The sequence below is a fragment of the Phasianus colchicus genome, chromosome 3 (genome assembly GCF_987193195.1).
Source record: "Phasianus colchicus chromosome 3, bPhaCol1.hap1.1, whole genome shotgun sequence".
Lineage (NCBI taxonomy): Eukaryota > Metazoa > Chordata > Aves > Galliformes > Phasianidae > Phasianus > Phasianus colchicus.
Genome location: NC_143438.1, coordinates 12,812,744 through 12,833,437, shown reverse-complemented (window position 1 = coordinate 12,833,437; position 20,694 = coordinate 12,812,744). Strand labels below are relative to the sequence as shown.

General features: G+C 38.3%; 1 protein-coding gene across 2 annotated transcripts in view; it reads right to left on the bottom strand.

The window, feature by feature from the left end:
• LYRM4 (LYR motif containing 4) overlaps window positions 1-20,694 on the bottom strand; it is an 82,593-nt gene that overhangs the window by 49,107 nt on the left and 12,792 nt on the right. For both annotated transcript variants that reach the window (XM_031589319.2, XM_031589318.2), the window contains exon 2: window positions 11,294-11,414. In XM_031589319.2, coding sequence (XP_031445179.1) covers window positions 11,294-11,414 — 121 coding nt within the window. The remainder of the gene's footprint in view (window positions 1-11,293; window positions 11,415-20,694) is intronic.

The window sequence follows — 20,694 nt, the reverse complement described above, 5'->3', positions numbered from 1 at the left end:
TCCTCAAGTATATGCTTAAATCTAAACAGAAGTTACCTCCATCTTCACCTCAATACCTTAAGGACAGGCATGTGGTGAAACGCATAGCTAAAATTACATGTCTTGGTCTCAGAGAGAGCACTGCTGCTTCTGTAGTACAGTAGAAGAACCAGCAATTCTCCCTGCTCTTTGCATGCCTTGTGCTGCAGAGAGCAGAGAAACACTTCATGCTAACAAGTCCCTTGGAAGGCATAACAGGTTCTGTCACACAAAACTGTATCAACATTAGTAAAACTAGAGGTTTTGAACAGAATTTTTTTTTAAGCCATGAAACATACTTTCCATTTGGTAAAAGTACTTTCCTGTTATTTCACTGGGTTTGTACTTCAGTATTACCCTACACCACATGACCTCGCATATTAATTTTTTCTCTTCTTCCCCCTCGAGCATACATACGAATCATTTAAAAGCAATTTACAACATGTCAAACTGCTTATGGAGACTCTTAAGAATCTAATGCATGAAGTTAACCACTGGCATGATTTATTATTGAAGTTCCACTGTTATAAGTTGACAATTAAGAAATATTGATAAATGTAAACACATTATTGATGTCAATTAAAAAGCACAAGATTGATTAACCTCCCAGAGGTATACTGGCACAGGCAGTTAGAGAGTAATCATCCTCAGTAAGTATTCACCACTGACAAATGTGCACAGAAATTAGACTGCTGTGAGACAAAAAGTACTTTCAATTAAAATTAAGATCATTTGAACACATAACCAAAGCATTGGGTCAACAACAACAAAAAACAACAAAACTACAAACAAGATGCGTATTACTATGAAATGCTAAGTGATTAGGTCACGTAATGTTGTCATTAATCCTGCACTGATAAAAATACAGTTAAAAATTACCAAAGGAACAGCTCAGCTAGTGAATTATACTCATGAAAGGAAGACTAAACATTATTTAGCCACCATACTGTAGCGTTCATAGCTGCTCTGAAGAGGGACAAAACTTTGCTTACAGGATACGCAATAGGTTTCCAAGTATGTATTTATGTACATTCTAGAGGTGATCAATCTATAAAGGTGAGCTCAAAACTCTACTTAGGAATGGTTCGCTTTCTACAGAGCGAAGTCTTGGAAGGACATTCAGGTATTACATACCTTGTAGGGCAAAGCTTACATCTGACATATCCCAGACAGGAATCAGTTTGCGATTTAAATGTGACTGAAAGAATCTGGCCTCCTTTTTTCTTATTCTTTTTACTTGCTTGTGGAATTAATATACTGGCATAAAGCCTGTCACCAAGATGAAGGGCACTGCAGCTACAGCTTTTAATGACCAGAGGAAAAAAGAACATGCACAAAAAAAACAACACCTCGCAACAAAACCCAAAAATAAAAACCAACCCCAAACACCTTCACCTCAGAAAGCACAGAGCTAAAGACAGCAGCAGTGCACCAGTATACCAAGGAGACTGCGTAAACACTAGTTAAACTTCTCTCACCTAGAAAACAAACTTCCATGCTTAGACTTCCAAGATCTGTACTGATGTTGGAATATAGCAACTTCTTTCCCAAAACCTTGGCCTTCGTCACAACGTCACGTATCAAAAATTCAAACATAACATGTCCTTGATTAATACGTTCATGATAGAGCTTCTTTATCTGAAAGAGCTGTGCATGAAGGCTACACTTGTGTTTATGCGTATTGCCAAAATAAAGCTAGACCACTGTGAATCTACTTGCTTGTAAAATTCACTTAAATGGTGTTAGTGACAGACACCACGTTTGGTGCTAACCTAAAACACAGAAGTTAGCCCTTGATAAGCTGTAAAGAGAAAACCTCTACTTCTCACACTCCAAGAGACTGATAACTGAGCATGTCTGGAGAAAACACCATTAAAAAAAGACAATGTACCCAGGTCTATATGTCTAGGTGACTTGTAGGACAATGGGACACCAACACCACCATCCTAAACCGCAGACTCAAGTTCAAGAGCAGCAGACACGATCCCGGGGACCTAAGGCACCAAATAAGCCAAAATGCCTCCTGGAGGGAAGCATACTTGCTCAGTTATGATGCTGCTCAACCGGACATCATATCTGTGCAATAAGCAGTACAAAACCAGGAAATTAAGTTCTCAGAAAGGGAAGATAAATGAATAACAAGTTAATAGAAAGCAAAAAGTGTGGAAGATCAAAATCAAGATCACCTTTGTAATAATTCTGTAATGTCTCGCTTTTTTCAGAAGTCCTCAAAACAGCAATACCTTTCCTCGGTGTCTTGGTATACTTAAAACTGGTTTACCCTGTTGTACCACCACAGATCTCCAGAGAGATCTATCATCTGAAATGAATGTAAGCTACAATCCGTATGCAAGGGTTCTACAAGATAGCATGTTTGAAAAATAACACACAAAACACAGCCACACTTATCTTTCTCCTACCTGGATTTTCCACAAATGTTCTTCTTTGCAGCAGACCAGCACTTCCATGAAGCCACAGATCAAGCAAAAGAAAACTGCTCCAAGCTGAGCATACTTTCAACGCTAGGAAATCTCCCTCAGCCAACACTACCACCAGTCGGAACAGCAGACATTTCAGCATCACAATCAGGTTATGAGCATGGCAGAGGTCACATGAGCTTTGATCAAAATAGGTAGCAGTTATTTTTACCTTCCCTCTCTTGGTAATGTTTCGGATTTTCAGTAAGACATGCATGTGTTTGCAATTACTCACCTTGTTTGGAAAAGGCCCACTTGATGTTTAGTGGCAAAAGCCATCCTTGTGAGCTGCATTCATTATCTACCAAGCAAAAGCTCTAAAACTGAACTCAAGCAGGAACATGAAAAGCTAAGGGTAGATGAATACATCTCACTGAAAATGAGATTTTTGCTTTTTTTCTGGGGCTTTTTTCAGCACATAGATTTAATCAATGCTGCGGCCTCATTCAGGAAGCTACCAACCAGCCAGGATGGTGGAGCTTACTCTTCTCTATGGGGATGTTTGCATCTGGCACTGATTTGATCAGATGCGACGTACTGTCAAGCCAAATTGCCCATTAGAAAGTAAGTCCTGCTCCCGTCCTTCAGACAGCCTCCTCTGTGTGTAAGATCAGATGCTCAGAGCTCTGCATACATTACACAACTACTTATTATTTATGATAAGGCCCCAATTTCTACAGATTAGCAGCTAACTATAAGTTACAAAAATAATAAAAATAATAACAGCTCTTTCTGAAAGATAAATTTTAAAAGCTGCTCCTAAAAGTCTTGCATTGTATTTTTTTTTTTTTGAAGGTTGCTGTGTGTGTCAAATGCTGTGCAGTAAGCACTTCTGTTATAGCTCTTACATCCGAGAGGCAAAACTGCACGCTTACTTCTGAATGGCCTCCACCTGCAGCCTGAAGGACACTTCCAATGCAGGGCCTACCTCGGTATTTAACATGGCAGGCAGAAGCCACCACTTGCAATTTAGACAGAGGGCAAGCAACAGAAAATAATTTGTGAAAATTCAGTCTTGTTCTCCATCAGGAGAGCTAAATGAGAGCCTGAAGAGTAACACTACCCTGGAGATTCACACAGGTGTAACCTAGAGAGCAACAGCACCTGAAGGTGGGCAAGATGTCTGCTACACTTCCTACACATCAAGGTGTTAGAAGTTAAGCTGGTCTGACAGCTCCAGGCTTGCAGCAGCTGTTGAAGTATTGCATGTCCTCAAAACTATCCAACATACCAAAAGAAAAAGCTATTTGGAAAAAATGTTTCAGGGAGATCTCACTACTAGCACATTCTGTGAAGGGCCAAACTCCAAGTCACCTGTGCTCCAATTCAAATTTACCAAACTCTTCTTCTAAATGACTCCCACTTCAGTTTTCTCCTTGTTGCTTCTCACCCTTTCTTCCTTCCAAAACCTTAGTGAACCAAAAAAAAAAAAAAAAAAAAAAAAAAAAGTATTCCTCCTTATCCTAGAATACAAAAGCAACGTCAATTTGATGCTTCCCCACTTCAGTTTTAACATCACAGGATTGTTTGAGTTAGAAGGGATCTTTAAAGGCCATCTAATCCAACTCCCCTGCAATGAACTGGGACATCTACAGCTACATCAGGTTGCACAGCCTTGTCCAGCCTGACCTGGAGTGTCTCCTGGGACAAAGCATCAACCACCTCTCCGGGCAGCCTGCTCCAATGCCTCACTGCACTTAGTTCCAGGCTCTTATGTATCATTTACTAAAATCTAGGTATCATCAATCCCTGTCGTAGAATGGCTATGAGAAGTGTTTTAAAAAAACAAAAACAAACAAAAAAAAACACCAAGAGATCTTTGGAGTTAAAACCAAAACCAGCCCACAGAACAATACCCTGATGCCTCCACTACTCTAAGTCAGCTGACTAATTCCAGCATAAGTTTGGAACCAATCAAGTGGGAACTCATTATCTGCTAAGGCAATTAAAAATTGACTACTTGTATTACATCAGACTAGGAGTAAGAAAAGTAAAAGAAGTTCAGGCCAACCATTTTGAATATAACTAAATGTCACTGCCAGCATTTACAAGTGTATGGATGCTTGATTACCTCCAAAAACTGATTCTGTTGAATGATTTAACTATTTTAATAGGATTGTAAGCCACTGTCTGATAATGTTGTTACCCTTCATCTTCTTCCATAAGTGAGGCAATTGAAAACTTTTTCCAGCTTCTACCTTTGCTTTTAACATACTAAGTGCTCAAAACACAGGAACAGTACTCTCTACGTGCAACTTTGGCCCTGTCCTTTATGGAAAGTGTCAATGTGCACCTGTAATATGATATTTCCAATGACATACCTCTTAAGTAAAAATGGTACACAAATAAAACTTTGCAGAAAAATAGGTATTGGCCATTGAGCACCTGAATACTAAAAATATATACATATGTCACATTTTATATATTTTCAAAGTTTTTTTTTTTTTTTAAGAAAAACAGTAAATTAATCAGATTTTACAACTTCCAGTGACAAACTTGATATAAAGAACCCCCTCCCCCGCGTAGAGCTCCAACATCACACATTGCCAGCATGAAAAAATATGTGATTTGCCAACATCATACATATTTGTGAACAGCAGTGTAGGTGCTGCACCCTGTATTCAGTGTTCAAAGAGCTTTTCCAACTATTACAGAATCACAGGGGTTGGAAGGAACCTAAAGAGATCATTGAGTCGCTCTGTCAAAGCAGGTACTCTACAATAGGTTGCACAGGTAGGTGCCTACCCAGGTCTTGAATATCTTTGTAGAAGGAGACTCCACAAGCTCTCTGGGCAGCCTGTTTAAGTACACCCTCGCCATAAAGAAGTTCTTGCACATCTTAGTATAGAACTTCCTATGTACAAGTTTCAGGCCATTACTCTTTGTCCTATTGCAATGCAACACTGATAAGAGCCTGGCTTCATCCATTTTCTGCCCACCTTCCTTTAAATATTTATAAACATTTATCAGATTCCCTCTCAGTCTTCTTTTCCCCAGGCTGAACAGAGCCAGGTTACTCCTTTCCTTTATGGAAGATGCTCCAGGCACTTTATCCTCTGCTGGACTCCTTCTAGGAGATCCCTGTCTTTTTTGAACTGGGGAGCCCAGAACTGGTGACAGTACTCTAAACGTGGCCTCATCACGTAGAGTGGGAGGATCACCCTCATTCCTTTTAATGGACCCAGGCAGGATGCCACTGGCCTTCTTGCCCACAAGGGCACACTGCTGGCTCATGGCCAACCTGTTTTCCACCAGGACACCCAGGTCCTTCTCCACAGATCTCATCCCCAGCAGGGCATCCCCTAATCTGTGCCAATGCATGTGGTTATTCCTCCTCAAGTGCAAGACTCTACATTTTCTCTTGCTAAACCTCATCAGGTTTACTGCCAAATTCTCCACTCTGTCCAGGTCTTGTTGAACAATAGCACAGCCTTCATGTGTGTCCGCCAATCCTCCCAGCTTTGTATAATCAACAAACTTGCTGAGAGTGGACTCTGTCTTCATCCAGGTTGCTGATGAAGATATTGAACAAGACCAGACCTAGCACCAACCTCAGGGGAACATAGCTAGTTACAGGCCTACAGCCAGATACTGCACTGCTGACCACCACTTTGAACACTGTGAGTACAGGTGTAGCACCCACACTGCTTGTCAGCCAGTTTCCAATCCACCTCACCGCTCACTCATCTATTCTATGTTTTCTAAGTTTCATAACAAGAATGTTGTGGAAGACTGTGTCAAACGCCTTGCTGAAATCAAAGCACACAAGATCCACTGCTTTCCCCATATTCAGCCAGCCAGTGACATCATCATAAAAGGCTATTAGGTTGGTCAAGTGTGATGCAGAGAATTCAAAACAAAACCACACCAATTATATTTACTGGGGATGGAAAATATGAAGAAATGAAAGAATATGAAACCTAAGTATCATACTAACTATGACATGGACTTTCATCAAGATATAGTCATGAAGAATTTCATTAAACAGAGCTAAAGTTACAATAATAAAAGAATATTGTGAGGATTAGAAATGAACTTATAACATTCAGAATGCTGCTAGCACTTAACATTATTATCATCAGTGAAGCCTTTTTAATAAAGTTTTCGTACTTCAAAACCACGTTCCTTCACTCTTCTACACATCTGAAGGAAACGATAAGAGAAGTCAAGCCTGAGGGAGAACAACTTATGCCTCTGAGGACGTTTGTCCGTCTCCCCCCTTAGAACACACCCATGAACAGCTGCAAAGGAAGCAGATCCTTGCGTCTTGACTGGCTAACGCTTCATGATGTCTCTGGTCTCCCTGCTAAAGATCTGTGAAAAGTGATTTGCATCTCTCATTTGCAATTATATGGTATAAAAAATGGTACAATTGATAACATTTCAGGGCAAATTCTCCTGCCTCGCACATATTTCAACTGTGACAGAAATTCACAAATGACTCCATACTAGCATGGCTAGGAATGGCTGTTGCAATAATATCATTCTTAAGGACACCAAAGAATTCTCCTGAAACCTTTCAAAAACTTTCTACTTGTGACTGTGCATTTCAGACAGTGCCCTTCTTGAAAGGAAGAATGCCATAAATGGTACTGTTTACACAGTTAAACACACAAGCACATGATTTTCATAAACTACATTAAGAATCAGAGTTGTTCCTTTAGCAACCCTATTTTTAAATCAAAACATGCAGAGGAGGGCTATGGTGGAGATTAATGTTCCTTCATGCTTTTCAGTTTTATAAAGCTACTTTTATAACATTCAAGTAAATTGAACAGTGACTGACATGAAGAAAATGACAGTAATCTGTCACTATTTCACATTTCCCACTAGGCTGATTCAAATAGTTATTTATGAACCTTACACTTCAATGGTCACTCTGATGACTAAACCATAAATTAGAATGTAAAGTGAATATAAATTTGATTTTAGAGTAACAACAAATTGTCAACTAGGTGAGATATTATTTAATTTGTATTGATATGCTATGAAAAGTCAGCAATAACAAAATGTGCTACATCATAATAAATCCCAAATCTAGCAAAAAATGCTCACTAGATCTTATTCTTGCTTGTGCCTTTAAAAACACACTATGTTATGCTCAGTTAATTTCAAATATAAACTCTTAATAATGTCAGATGACATCATTACTTATATTTTCAATTAAACAAAGAGCAAGAATGATTCTTCTGCCCCCACAGAGCATGATTAAATGTGATAGCAAGCACAGAGTAATATGAAATTTGATTCTAAGTATACTATAGTTCTGATGAAAAGTTTATTTTTAAGAGACCCACGTGGTTCCCTCCCAGCTCAGGATATTCTATGATCCTGTGATCCCATGACACTGACACACAACAGAAATTCTGCAAAGAACAGTTCTCCATTTATTAGAAAAACTTTTCTTTGGGTGCACTGCTGGGTGAAGGAATGACTGAGCAAAACCAAAACGTTGTAACCAAAGCTTCAGGAAGCCTTGAAGGAACTCATGGCTCAAAAATTATCTTGATGAACTCATTTTCCTTTATAAGATCACTTTTTGCTAAAAGTTCCTCTGCCTTATATTTCTGTTTTGACTCCAACAAATACATACATTATAGAAACACACGTTTTTTAATGTATACAGCACAATCATGCTTTGAAATTGGAAATCTTCTATTAGAGCAACATACAAAATAATTTAACAAAAGTTTCAATTTTAGCAGTGTTAAAATGTGAAAGTTGTGCTGAAATCTTTATTATTCCTTATCTTTCAAGTGCATTTTTGCTAAAATCATTACATGGAATGATACAAAAATGTAATCCAATTTAAAACTTCTTTAGCAGATACATTTTTCATGTGGGAGAAACCCCTTCAAGTACTGAATTCAATTAGAAAAACTTTTGGCTTTAGCAATAACCAAAGCCCTTCTGCATTATTTTGGTTATGTCCTAGTGACAAAGACATTATGCAAGGAACAACCACATTCATAAAGATAGGTATTCAATGCCACTTGCTTGACAACAGTTTATAATATATTTAATGTATTCACACTAAGCGCGAGTTTCATATGTTTGTAAAGATAAAATATATACCAATATATACCTCGATATTTTCATATTCAGAAAATCCCAGTGGAACTTGAATCAAAAGCGTACTAGAACCCTGCATGCCTTTACTGTTTCTGAATATCTTCCTGGCTGAAAGATTCACACCCACACATAAAGCATTTTAAATCAAGAATTATATGTTATACTGTAAACTGAAATATGGCTCTCCAGGATTTCTCTATTGTGAATTGAGAAACATCATAATATTAACTATAATATTTATTTGATTAAGTAGCAAAGTGGAAGAAAGAAGTAGCACATTAGAACGGTTGTACTGGTAGAATTAGCAGAATCCTTCATAAGAGAAAATAACAAGTCTTGTCTATTTTTTTTTTATTGTTGTCATGCTCTTGATTAACCTATTATACTTTTATCACTGCAAAACAGACTGGTTTATGATATTACCTGTTGGTCATGTACATGGTTGTTAAAAGTATGACTGTAAGTACTAGCACATGCATGTGTTCTATGCATGTTCAAAATGTTTACTATCAACCAGTGAATGCAAAGTGTTCTTACAGCACAACTACTCCTTTACAACAAACAGCAAGTGTGTATAACATCAACAGATTAATCAGGCCTGCTTCTTCTTCCTACTCTTTCCAAGACAGTTGAAATATCTGATACTGAATGACAATCTTTCAGGTAAAACAAAAATTCGTAGGATTTGAAACAAGATGCACACCATAGAGGAAAAAGAGTCTCCTCCACCAACACTCTTGTTTCAGAAAACTACTGTCTTTTTCCAGTATCTACAGTAACAAGGTAATCTCTATATTCACATGATTTGTACAGAAGAGCTAAGTTCTATTTTAAAATCTGTCCCAGATCTATTACAGCTGAGATGAATAGAAAGAATCACATCTTCTTAAAGGAAAAAGGTTGAAAGCTTTTATTTTAGAAAGACTTATCCACCATCTAACTTAGAACTGGTCTTTTTGTTTAGGCTTATACAGAGAATCAAGTTCTACTTGTATGAAGTTGGCATACCCCAAAAGTTAATATACTATGAACTATTCCCACATCCAAGTTAAGTGTATAGGACTGGTATTTTCACCTGTTTCTAGCATTTTGATACCTTGACATTGAGCTCTTTTTAGAAAAAAACTTGTTCTTACAAAAAAAGTTGTGCCAAGTAGATCCTAGTAACAACGTTTAAAACCATAAATAAAATGTATTACCACATCAGTCATCCATTTCACAGCAATATAGTTACCATAGCAGCCTCACTAACATTTTTCCAATTTATCAAAGTTATGTTTATATTTTCACTCACAGCCAGAAACATTTTCTGACACGTTGAGAGATTTTATTAATTAAAATTCCAAACAAACCTTATCTATAGCATTTCATTATGGGAGATCCCATCTCCACAAATTGTTATTACTATGATGCAAAGTTCTGTAAGCGGCAGACTTGGTCTCTCTATATTCTTATCTTTCACTACTTGTTTACAATTTTTCTCCTGTTTTCTTACTTTTTTGCATAACGGATCTGCATATATTGCCTATTCAAGTTCCTATCTAAATATGGTACCTAGTGGAAGGGACAGAGATACTATAAATGCTACTCAGACCATGCCAGAGAAAAGTACTGCCAGTGACTCAACTTTTTTCCAGGAAAAACGTATCACCCTGTTTGGAAATACATTTAGTCAATTTGCTTTATAATTTTCATGTTCTGATGTTGTTCAAACAATGTACCTGGAGCTGGAGAAAAACAACCAGAGAAGGCAAGACTACGTGGAGAGGTTGTCACAGCCACACTTATAAAACTGATTCAAGGAATAAGGAATGGATATCTGTGAAAGTATGCTCTGAAAGTAATGTCTCCTACATTTTATTATGTCAGCCCAAGACATCAGAGGCAGATGTTGGTGGTATGGCAGTAGAAGTTGAACCTTCCCATCAATATTCCATTACATTTTGTTGCTGTGGGACAGACGGCAGCAGAGAGGTAGCCTGACAAAATGACATCTGACACAGAAGTGTGGAAGAAGCAAAGGTGTGCAATTAAATTCCTCCAAGTGGAAAAAAAATGGTAGCTGTTGACATTTAATGAATGCTTGCTGAATGCTTCTGGAGACCAACCAGTGGATGTGAGCACAGTGAGACGGTGGGTGATGCAACTCAGCAGTGGCAACAGTGACAGTGGGCAACCTCCACAGGCGCCGATTTTTACTAGTGGGGCATGCAGGCACTCTTTCATCACTGGTGGAAATATGTAGCTAGTGGTGGTGATCAGTGAAGAAAGGTATTTTGTGTCTGAAAATTTGCTCTATCAAATAGCCTTATCGTGCTCTTTGTATCTGTTGTAGTTTCCATGGAAATAAACAGGAGGCAGTGCTTTTGAAGCAACCTACATAATATACATGAGCTAAAGGAAAGAGATTCAAAGGAAATTGAGGGCAGAACAGAGGAACAGAGTGAAGAGAAAGACAAAGGTAGTAAGATAAACAGCTGAAAAAATAACACAAGACATACAAATTTTTGTATGACTTCAGGCTACTGGAACAAGGATCCCTAAATTCCCTATTGCAACCACAATGGATAAGTGAATCCTTTCTATCCTCACAACCCAGACATACAAAAACTATAGTTCATCCAGGGATGTTTTGCAAAAGGACCTATTTTTTTCATCCATAATAGCATAAACCAATTGAATGAGATGTATACAACTCTTAGATAAAATAACAGAAGTAAATGTACCTGCCGATGAATAATCTCTAGATTTTCTTTTGCTTTATTCACTAGTTCTTCTATTTTTTCAGAATCCTTTATACTCTTGTTTTCTCTGAAGGCGTCTCTTATCCTTCTGATGGCGTATGTCCTAAATATAAACAAGACGACATGTTTATAAATGTGCCACAGTTTTATGACATTTCAACATGCCAGAAAACATACTGAATTAGTTCAATAAATGTACACGTGCTTTTTTCAAAATATGTATTTTTATTTAGAATTTTGTTGGAGTAAAAATAGTGATCACATTAAAAAAAAAAAAAAAGTAATTTTACCAAAAGCTGTAGGAAATCCTCATGTTTTCCATAACAGTCAAGTCACAGAATGATATAATGTCTTGGGCTGAAGGTGACTTTAAAGATCATCTCATTCCCCCATCAAAACAGTCCCTATAGCTCTGCTTGTTACTGCCATAAACATACTATTGCATCCCCAGCCTGGTTAATGCAGAACTCAAGAATATTAAAAACAAACAAAAACCCAAAAAACAACAGCAACAAAACAAGAATAAAAAAAAAATCATATCCCAAGTGATTTTTCATCAGTGTGATTACTTTTATTCCTAGAGCTCTGGAGCTCTCAGTGCTAACTGCTACATGCATTATACATTACTACCAGTTCTGACTTCCCAATCTGGTAGTCAAAGGTAGAGTCATGGATTGATCATACCAAGAAGGGCTCCTTCTTTGTTATCCCTTCCTTCTCCTGACAAAGCAGATTTCAACTTTCAGTCCAACACCTTCTCAACCATTTCATCACTCACAAGCAGTAACACATAATCTCTGCAAGCAGGGAGAGCTTTTGATTTCTCCTTTCAGAGAGGAAGATCCAAATGTGCAGTCATCTCTGAAATTGTCCTGTTTCACCTGAAGCCAATAAGAACCTTTATGCAGTTTGCAGAGTATTGCTTAATAAAAAAAATAGTGCCCATTTCAACAATAAAACAAAATTTCCAGACTCAGCAGTATATACTTTTTATTACACATTTGTTTGAAGGTTAGAAGAAGAACTGGCCTTTTGCTCAGCTATCTTGGTAACATTCTACTTCTTTACTACCTGGTCAGTACTACTTTTAATGCAGAAAGTAAAACCCTGTGTGGGGGACTAGAAGTAAAAAACAGTGCTGCCAACAGCACTATTAGTGTAATGTTTCAACAACTGTTTTCAATCCTGTGTACAAGTGAAACATGAGATGCAAAATTGCTTTGAATGTGATCATGAAAAACCCCACACACTATACTGAAAAATAAAATAAAAATTGGCGGAGGCTACAGAGAAGGGCAAAGGAAGAAAATGAAGGATCACCAGACAGTGTCACTCCGTGCCATTAGATGGTGCTCTCCAGCTCCTAATGCGGGCACCATCAGCCAAAAGGCATATTTTCTCTTTCAGCTCATAAATAATACATTTCAATCACAAGAACCAGGACGGTGATGGAGTCCCACCCTGCTGCCACACACCGGCAGATGGTGTGCGCTTTTAATTAGGGCCTGTTCACCTATAATGTGACACTGGGGTGTGCGAGTGAGCGAGCGTTTGTATGTGTGAAGTTAATAGAATGTATTAAATATGGAAGCTCATTCTCATCTGCAGCTGGTGTCCTAGAAAGATTTGAAGGGGAAGCTGCTTTCTCCTAGGAATAAATAAAAAAAAAAACCAACAACAAAAACCAAAACCCAAACAACTCCAAGTCATTAAGAGGCAGTGTAATTTTGCTGCTTGATAATGGATGGATTTCAAATCATCCCACATATCTATGTAGGGTTTAACTGTGCAGAAACATAATATTTTCTGCAAGAAAGGAAGGACTGACAAAAGATACAAGGTCTTAGCATAATTTGTTTTCTTAGCTTAAAGGAAAAGGAACAACAGCAATCAACAATAAAACAGCAAGTATCCATTATTGGGAGCAAGTCTTCCAAAATGCAGTACAAATGGGTATACTATCTTAAGAAAAAAGGAAAATAAATGGAACTCAAGTAAATTCTTATTCAGCATACACCTACAGACTGTATTTTCCAATTTGTACATATGGTGTGTTAATTGTTCTGTTTTCTCCCTCTTTCTCTCATAAACCCAACAGCCACTGAGAAAGAAAATAGATGTAATTAAAAACTGGTCTGATAGTTTCTGACCATAGATAGGAAACATGTTGCTTTGTTTTTCCTCTGAATTTCTTTAAATCTTTATAATGTAAACACTCAAATGAAGCTATTTCACAGACACTTAAACACAATTCTCCAGCTTAATCGTTACACTTCCAGTATATTCTACATGTGCTCCAAAGAACAGCTCTATATCACAGCTCTACTGTTCACTAAGGTTAGATTCAAAGTGCCACTTAAGATAAGGAAAAACTGAACTCAGAGCTCAATCCAGATACTATACCTGACTGTACAGTAAAGTATCTGTTCTTCCCCACTTTCTATAAGCTTGAGCTGGGAAGCAACATCAGTTTCAAGTACCAGTGCTCCCTACACTCCAACAGTAGAGTATATATCAAAACCTAGTACTAATATGGCCTCAAGTCCACGAACAACCAATTTCTTTCGTAAGCACAGCAATGCATGTGGCAACATGCTGCAAGCATATTCATGGTATGAACAAACCTAATTCTTTGGACATACCTGTCTTGTTAAGAGCACTACTCTCCCGGATTTCTGGGTGATGAAGAGAGACTGGTCAGCTGATCAACTCCCCTTATGATGGATATTTTCAGTTCAGTAAACATAAGCACCAAAAAACCAATTGCGCACCATTTGAAGGCACAGCCAGTGGTGAAGAATGCATGTCTATCTTCATAAAATCTAACAAAAAACGAACTTAAAAGAGCACTTCTTGAAGACAGAGAGAAATGGATAAAAAGCATACTGTAAAGTTAAACAGTTGCAGAACTCATGGATGCCAGCCCAGTGTCTGACCCAGGTCTGACCCAGTCCTACCTGACACGCTGACAGAAGCCCAAGGTACAGTGAGTAAGAACCATACATTTATTACTATTTTCTTATATTGATGAGCTCAGTTGGCTCTGCATGAGACTAGATGAGCATTAGCACTGAGAAAGAGGAAGGAATAAAGTGGTGCTGATTCAGCTGGGTGCAGTGCATGACGGAACCCTCTGTTAGAGAAGCTAAGCAAAGCAGATAATTAACTGCACTCTTCAGGGAGAAGGCAATGAGAGAGCTCCCTAGAGAACTAGAATGGAAAAGCAATCCTGCCTACACCAGACACAAGCAGATTCTCTATCTTTGGGAAAGGTCCTAGAAATGCAAGAATACTCATTAGGAAACATCGTTACAAATGAAAACTCAAAAGTGCACTACACAATCTACTATTTTTCTCATCATTCTCTGGAAACAGATAATAAAGAACAGCTAAAAGATGCAGTAAGATTCTACAATTCTACCTATGATTCTAAACCCTTTCCTTTTTGTCACCAAGCCAACTGAGGTTTTAATAGAATCACAAACGTTGGAAAAGACTTACAAGATCATCCAGTCCAACCATCCATCTATCACCAATAGTTCTCACTAAACCACGTCCCTCAACACGATGTCCAGAATTCCTTGAACACCTCCAGGGTCAGTGACTCCACCACCCCCCTGGGCAGCCCATTCCAGTGCCTGACCACTCTTTCAGAAAAGTATTTCCTAACGTCCAGCCTAAATCTCCCCTGGCACAGCTTGAAGCCATTCCCTCTAGTCCTATCACCAGTTACACAAGAGGCCGACCCCCAGCTCACTACAACCTCCCCTTCAGGTAGTTATGGAGAGCAATAAGGTCTCCCCTGAGCCTCCTCTTCTCCAGACTGAACAATCCCAGCTCCCTCAGCTGCCCCTCATAAGGCCTGTGCTCCAGACCCCTCACCAGCTTTGTCGCCCTTGTTTGAACCTGCTCCAGGGCCTCAATGTCTTTCTCGCAGTGAGGGGCCCAGAACTGGACACAGTACTCGAGGTGCAGCCTCACCAGAGCTGAGTACAGGGGGACAATCACCTCCCTGTTCCTGCTGGCAATGCCATTCCTGATGCAAGCACTTTTGATTGTTTCCTCTGTGAAGACTTCCCAGCTAACTAGTGATAACAGCATCCAAGCAAGAACGTACAGTTCAAAATATTCACTTCACTAGTTCTTATGTGCACACACTCAAAGACTTTTTACAATCTCTAATTACATGTATCCACCGCACAATTAACTCCCAATTAAATTCAAAGTAATGTAATCAATGTGTAACAGACTCACAACAATGGCTTCAGACCAAAGCTGCTGCAGGTGGATGGCTACACAAGGTAGCGAATGTGCGCAAGTACAGAGCTGCTCTGAAAGAAACACCTCCTATATTTTATGATGTTGGCCCACAATATCAGAGGCAGATGTTGGTGGTATGGCAGTAGAGGTTGAACCTTCCCATCAGTATTCTGCTACATTCTGTTGCTGTGGGACAGACGGCAGCACAGGGGCAGCCTGACAAATTGGCATCTGATATGGAAGTGCGTATGAAGCAAAGGTGCAGAATTAAATTTCTCCATGTGGAAAAAATGGCACCCATTGACATAAAATGGATGCGTCTGAAGACCAACCAATGGATGTGAGCACAGTGAGGTGGTAAGCAGTGCATTTCAGCAGTGGCAACAATTATAGCGGGTCGTCTCTGCAGGTGCAGATTTTTTATGAGTGTGGCATGCAGGCTCTTGTTCATCACTGGCAAAAATGCATAAATAATGAAGGTGATTGCTGAAAAGAGGTGTTTTGTGGCTGAGAATTTGCTCTATCAAACTGCATTATTGTCCTCTTTGTAGCTACTGTAGTTTCCTCTGAAATAAATAGGAGGCATTACTTTTGGAGCAACTTAGAAAAGAGAATGCAGATGGGGCTTAATGTGAGAACAATGTCAAGGCATTAAGACAGATACTAAAGGAATGAGCACTATGTGCTACTGTTAAGAGACAGCAATGTACCTGAAATAATAGCAAAACCCACAAAATTATGATTAGGAAAGTCTTTTTCTTAATGCTCCAAGACCCCATCTTTTTCTTTGCCTGAAGCACAATTGAAAGCCTAACATGAGGCCTCATAAAAACAAAACCTACAAGAAATGAAGTCTGAAACAATGGTTATTAAATAAAAATGAAATCACAGCAGTTACTTCAGAAAATAATTGCTGTTTGGGGATTTAGGCACTTTATTTCAGAAGTGTTCACTTATCTAATCTGACGTCTAACTAGAAAATAAATTATAAAAAAAAACAAACCGTTTCCTTCCCAAGTCCTCACTCTTGTACCTTTGTGCTCTACTAAACTGGAATATAAGAAAAAAGTTTGGAAACTGTGCAGGTGCACTTCTAAGCATTATAACTTCAAAATAAATCTGGCCCAATAATGTTAAAACTCAGCAGCACTTTGTATTTACCAGCATCATAACCTAGTAAAGTTTTAAGTCCTATTTCAAAGACAGCTTTACATATATTGATTTTCTTCTTGGAAACAGCATACAAATAAAATCTATTAATCGATCACATCACAGCTAAAGTTGTTAAAGACAACACTGTGGCTATTATGATTTGTTAGTCAGTGAGCACTCACACAAAGACAGAAGAGGAGGATTGTGATATACAACCTGGGCAAATAAGGCAGACATCATTGAGGAAGCTGCTGTCACTCAAGACTTTCAAAATAGGAATAAATTAAAATGCATTTTTTCTTTCTGGCTTGTATTTAAGGTGAGTGATCAACACCTAATCTCTAGCATGTCCACAGTGGTTAAATATTCTGAAACAAAAATATACTGTGCTTTCACTTAACTGGATAACATGCAGAAGGGAGACAATGATATACAATAAAAAATATTATAGTAAGGGATTCTTCCTGTAAAGGGCAATTGTTTCCTTTCACTAACTGTATTTTCTTATTACCTGCTCCCTTTCAATCTATTGGATTGGAACATAAATTAATTTATGGCAGGAGTGATATGAATTTTCAGACTGTTACTAACAAAATGTGCATCAAATGATATTTTCCTACCTGAATTTTTCAGCATTACATTTAAAAATTGAGAGTTTTTAGAATTAAAAAAATATCAGCAGAAAAATTAGCACCTTAAACTTTTGTTAGTATCAGTAGTAAATTGGAATTATTAGTATTACTAATCATCAATGGTACAGGCTGCACAGATGAGGTTGTGAATGCCCCCTTCCTGAAAGCATTCAAGGCCAGGCTGGATGGGAATCTGACCAACCCAGTCTAGAGGGAGATGTCATAGCACCATTTCAGTCAGAAAGGAGCTGGAGAGACCTCCAGTCCCACCTCCCGGTGAAAGCAGGGTCAGCAATGGCATCAGGCCATGTTCCTCAGGGCTTTGTCTTTTCAGGGCTTCAAAACTAGGATGGTGATCAGACCACTCCTCTGGTTAACATGATGGCTTGCTTACACATCCTTGTGTGGAAAAAAAACTTCCAGCCAGCCTGATAAATTCTTTTTACTTTATTCCTTGTGTCTTTTGTTCTCCTGCCCAGCACCTGTGGATTCTCTGGTAGGCTGCTAATAGTTGCCTTCAAAGTTGTCTCTTCTTCAGGATGAAGAACAAGCGCAGCTCCTTCAGCCACTCCTAACACCTAAGGTGGGTGCTTCAGCTCTCAACTATCCCTTGGTGGTTTCTGCTGGCCTTGTTTCACATTATCCATGTCCTATCTCACAAGAAAGACAATACTAGATGTGGCCTAGAAAGCACTGAGTAGAGGGGGTGATCACTTCCCTCTGTTTACTGGGAGTGAAATTGTTGATGCAGCCCAGGGTATTCTTGGTCTGTCTTGCTGCTCAGGCCCAGTTTGCTGGGAACCCTGCCCCTTCATAGCACAGCTGCTCTCCAGCTGGTCTGCCCTCACACTGTTCTGTTGCCATTTTTTTTCCACATTTGCCATCACTGAATTTTGCAAAGTTGCTGCTGGTCTATCCTTCAGACTTCCCAGGTGCCTCTGGATGGCAGCCCTACTCAACTGCATTAATTCATTCCCAGTGCAATGTCACCTGCAAAGTTTATGAATATGCACTATTTACTTCCCCCAGGTTATCAATAAAGATGTACCCAAACATCATCTTTATGTCCCCAGAATACTACCACTGCTATTCATGGTTACTACAACTATTTCTGCAGTTCTTTGAAACATTCACTTTTGTTGCTGTACTTCTAAAAATAAAAGCAGTTACTGGCTTAACTTCTTAGTGTAAAGAATCTCTGCAGAAGGGAGTGCTTTTCATAAGGTTGGGGTTAAAAGAAAAAAGGGAAGATGTCCAAATGAAAGAGATCTTTTAATCTTAACTGGAGTTGTAACTGCAATGTTATATCGCAGCAGAGATTTAAAAGGGGGGCTTACCACTGAAGGACCCAATCAAAAAAGTTGTTCAGTTAACAAGGCACAAGGCAGGGATGTGCGACAGGAACTAGAAACAGAATTTGCTACAGATGAAAAGCATCCCGATGGCCTCAAATGACAAGTATTTCTCTGCTGAGCCTTTATCACTCAAGATCCTGGCAACTCTTCATCAGGACATCAGGGCAGCTGAGCAGTCCAATTACCAAGCAAGAAATGCCTGGAAACGCAAACTCAAACCCTTACAAAGCTGATTTCTCTCCTTTCTGTGACACGTATACACTACTCCATTTGTTATGCTGCTATTTATAAGCAGCTCTTAATAAAAGTCTAGCCTGCTGTGAACTGCCATTAAAAATTCCATTACATTTTTCCAGAAACACTAGAGTTTTAGTCTATCACTGTTGCCAGAATTTCTCTCTTCACCACTGTCTACGGATTGCCTTTCATTCAAAAGAAAAATCATCTGGTTTGTGACATAAGTAACCCAAAAATGGTCAGCCATACTGCAGTTCTTGGCAGCGCTAACCATTCATTTAGAAACCAAGTTGGTACTGAGCAGCCTCACTGGCTGGAAGCATTTCCCACTTGTCAGTGTTTCTGAAATTAAGACTTAAATTTAACAAATACATTTACAGTACTCAATATTATTCCTTTAATATGGAAATGATAAAAATGCCAATTCCTTGAGGGGAGAAAAAAAAGAGAGGGGAAAGAAATCAAGTACCTGAAATACGTTGATAGCATACAGGTTTAAAGTTACAACCAACCAAGATACCTTGAATTATGACAGACTTAAAGACAGTTCTCTGAAGGTTTTCTGAGGAGTTGATTGAATGGTTCTTTTGACAAGCTAATAATTATGAGTACAAAACAGACACCTAGAAGTTTTACTTGGCAAAGGCAATCCTCAAGTTCTATTAACTATTTAAATATCACAGATTCACAATGAATCTAGTAATGGAAATCATACTGAAATTAGACAATCTAATGGTCTCATGACAAAGAAAACAATAAACCAAGAGTACCCCTTATCAATCAAATCCCTTAACAATCCATACAAAATAACAGACTCCCCTGTTCTGTCTGCTTACGGATAATTCACTAGAAGTTACATGATTCAAAAGATTGTCATTCTCTCCATATTTTATCCTCTCACCCATTTCTTTGATGTCTACAGCTTATCTGAAAGTCTTTGTTTCTTAAAACACAGTCAGTAGTGACAAAGATTCCCCACTGGACCTCCCATCACCATATGGCTCACTGACCTTCCCTCATTTATAGCAAAGCATTGCACATTTAGCTTAACAAATTTGCAACATCAATTTTGAGAATAACGATGGATATTTGAAATTACAATGTAATACTAAGCAGCACAGAAAATTCTAATATATGCAGAGCTCATTAGTCAAATCTAAAGTCTAAAAAAAAAAAATCAATTTGGAATGTGTAACAAGATCACCACCCTACTTTTTGCCTACATAATACTGAATATTATTATTAGAAATTTGGGATTGCAAATATAGTGCCTTTGATCAATACATAAAACATTTCAGGAAGCTCAGGCACGAACTATTGTGATTATGGTATCAGGGGCTCTGTAGAAAAACAAGAAACAAATGCAGATTTTTTTTTTTTTTTTTAACATCATGAATGCAGTAATTGAAAAGCTGTGTTCTGTCTTTCTGTATTTTCTTCAATTTAATTAGTTAAACCTAACTACATAAAGTCCAGATGTTAAAAGTTAAAGGTGAAGATAAAGGCCAGTAATTTTTAAAGAGTTTTCCAATCAGCCTATTAATATTTTCTCTTAGTCTTATGCTATGTTGAGAGGAAAAAAAAAAAAAAAAAACACACCTTTTTCTATTGAGTAAGTTTAGATTGGTACATTAATGTATCACAGAACATTCTGCATTTCAAGCCAATAATGTGGTGTCCCCTCTCCCCCCAAAAAGCTAGATAGTACTTAAGAGCTAATTAAAAATGACAAGAAAATACAGCTTCA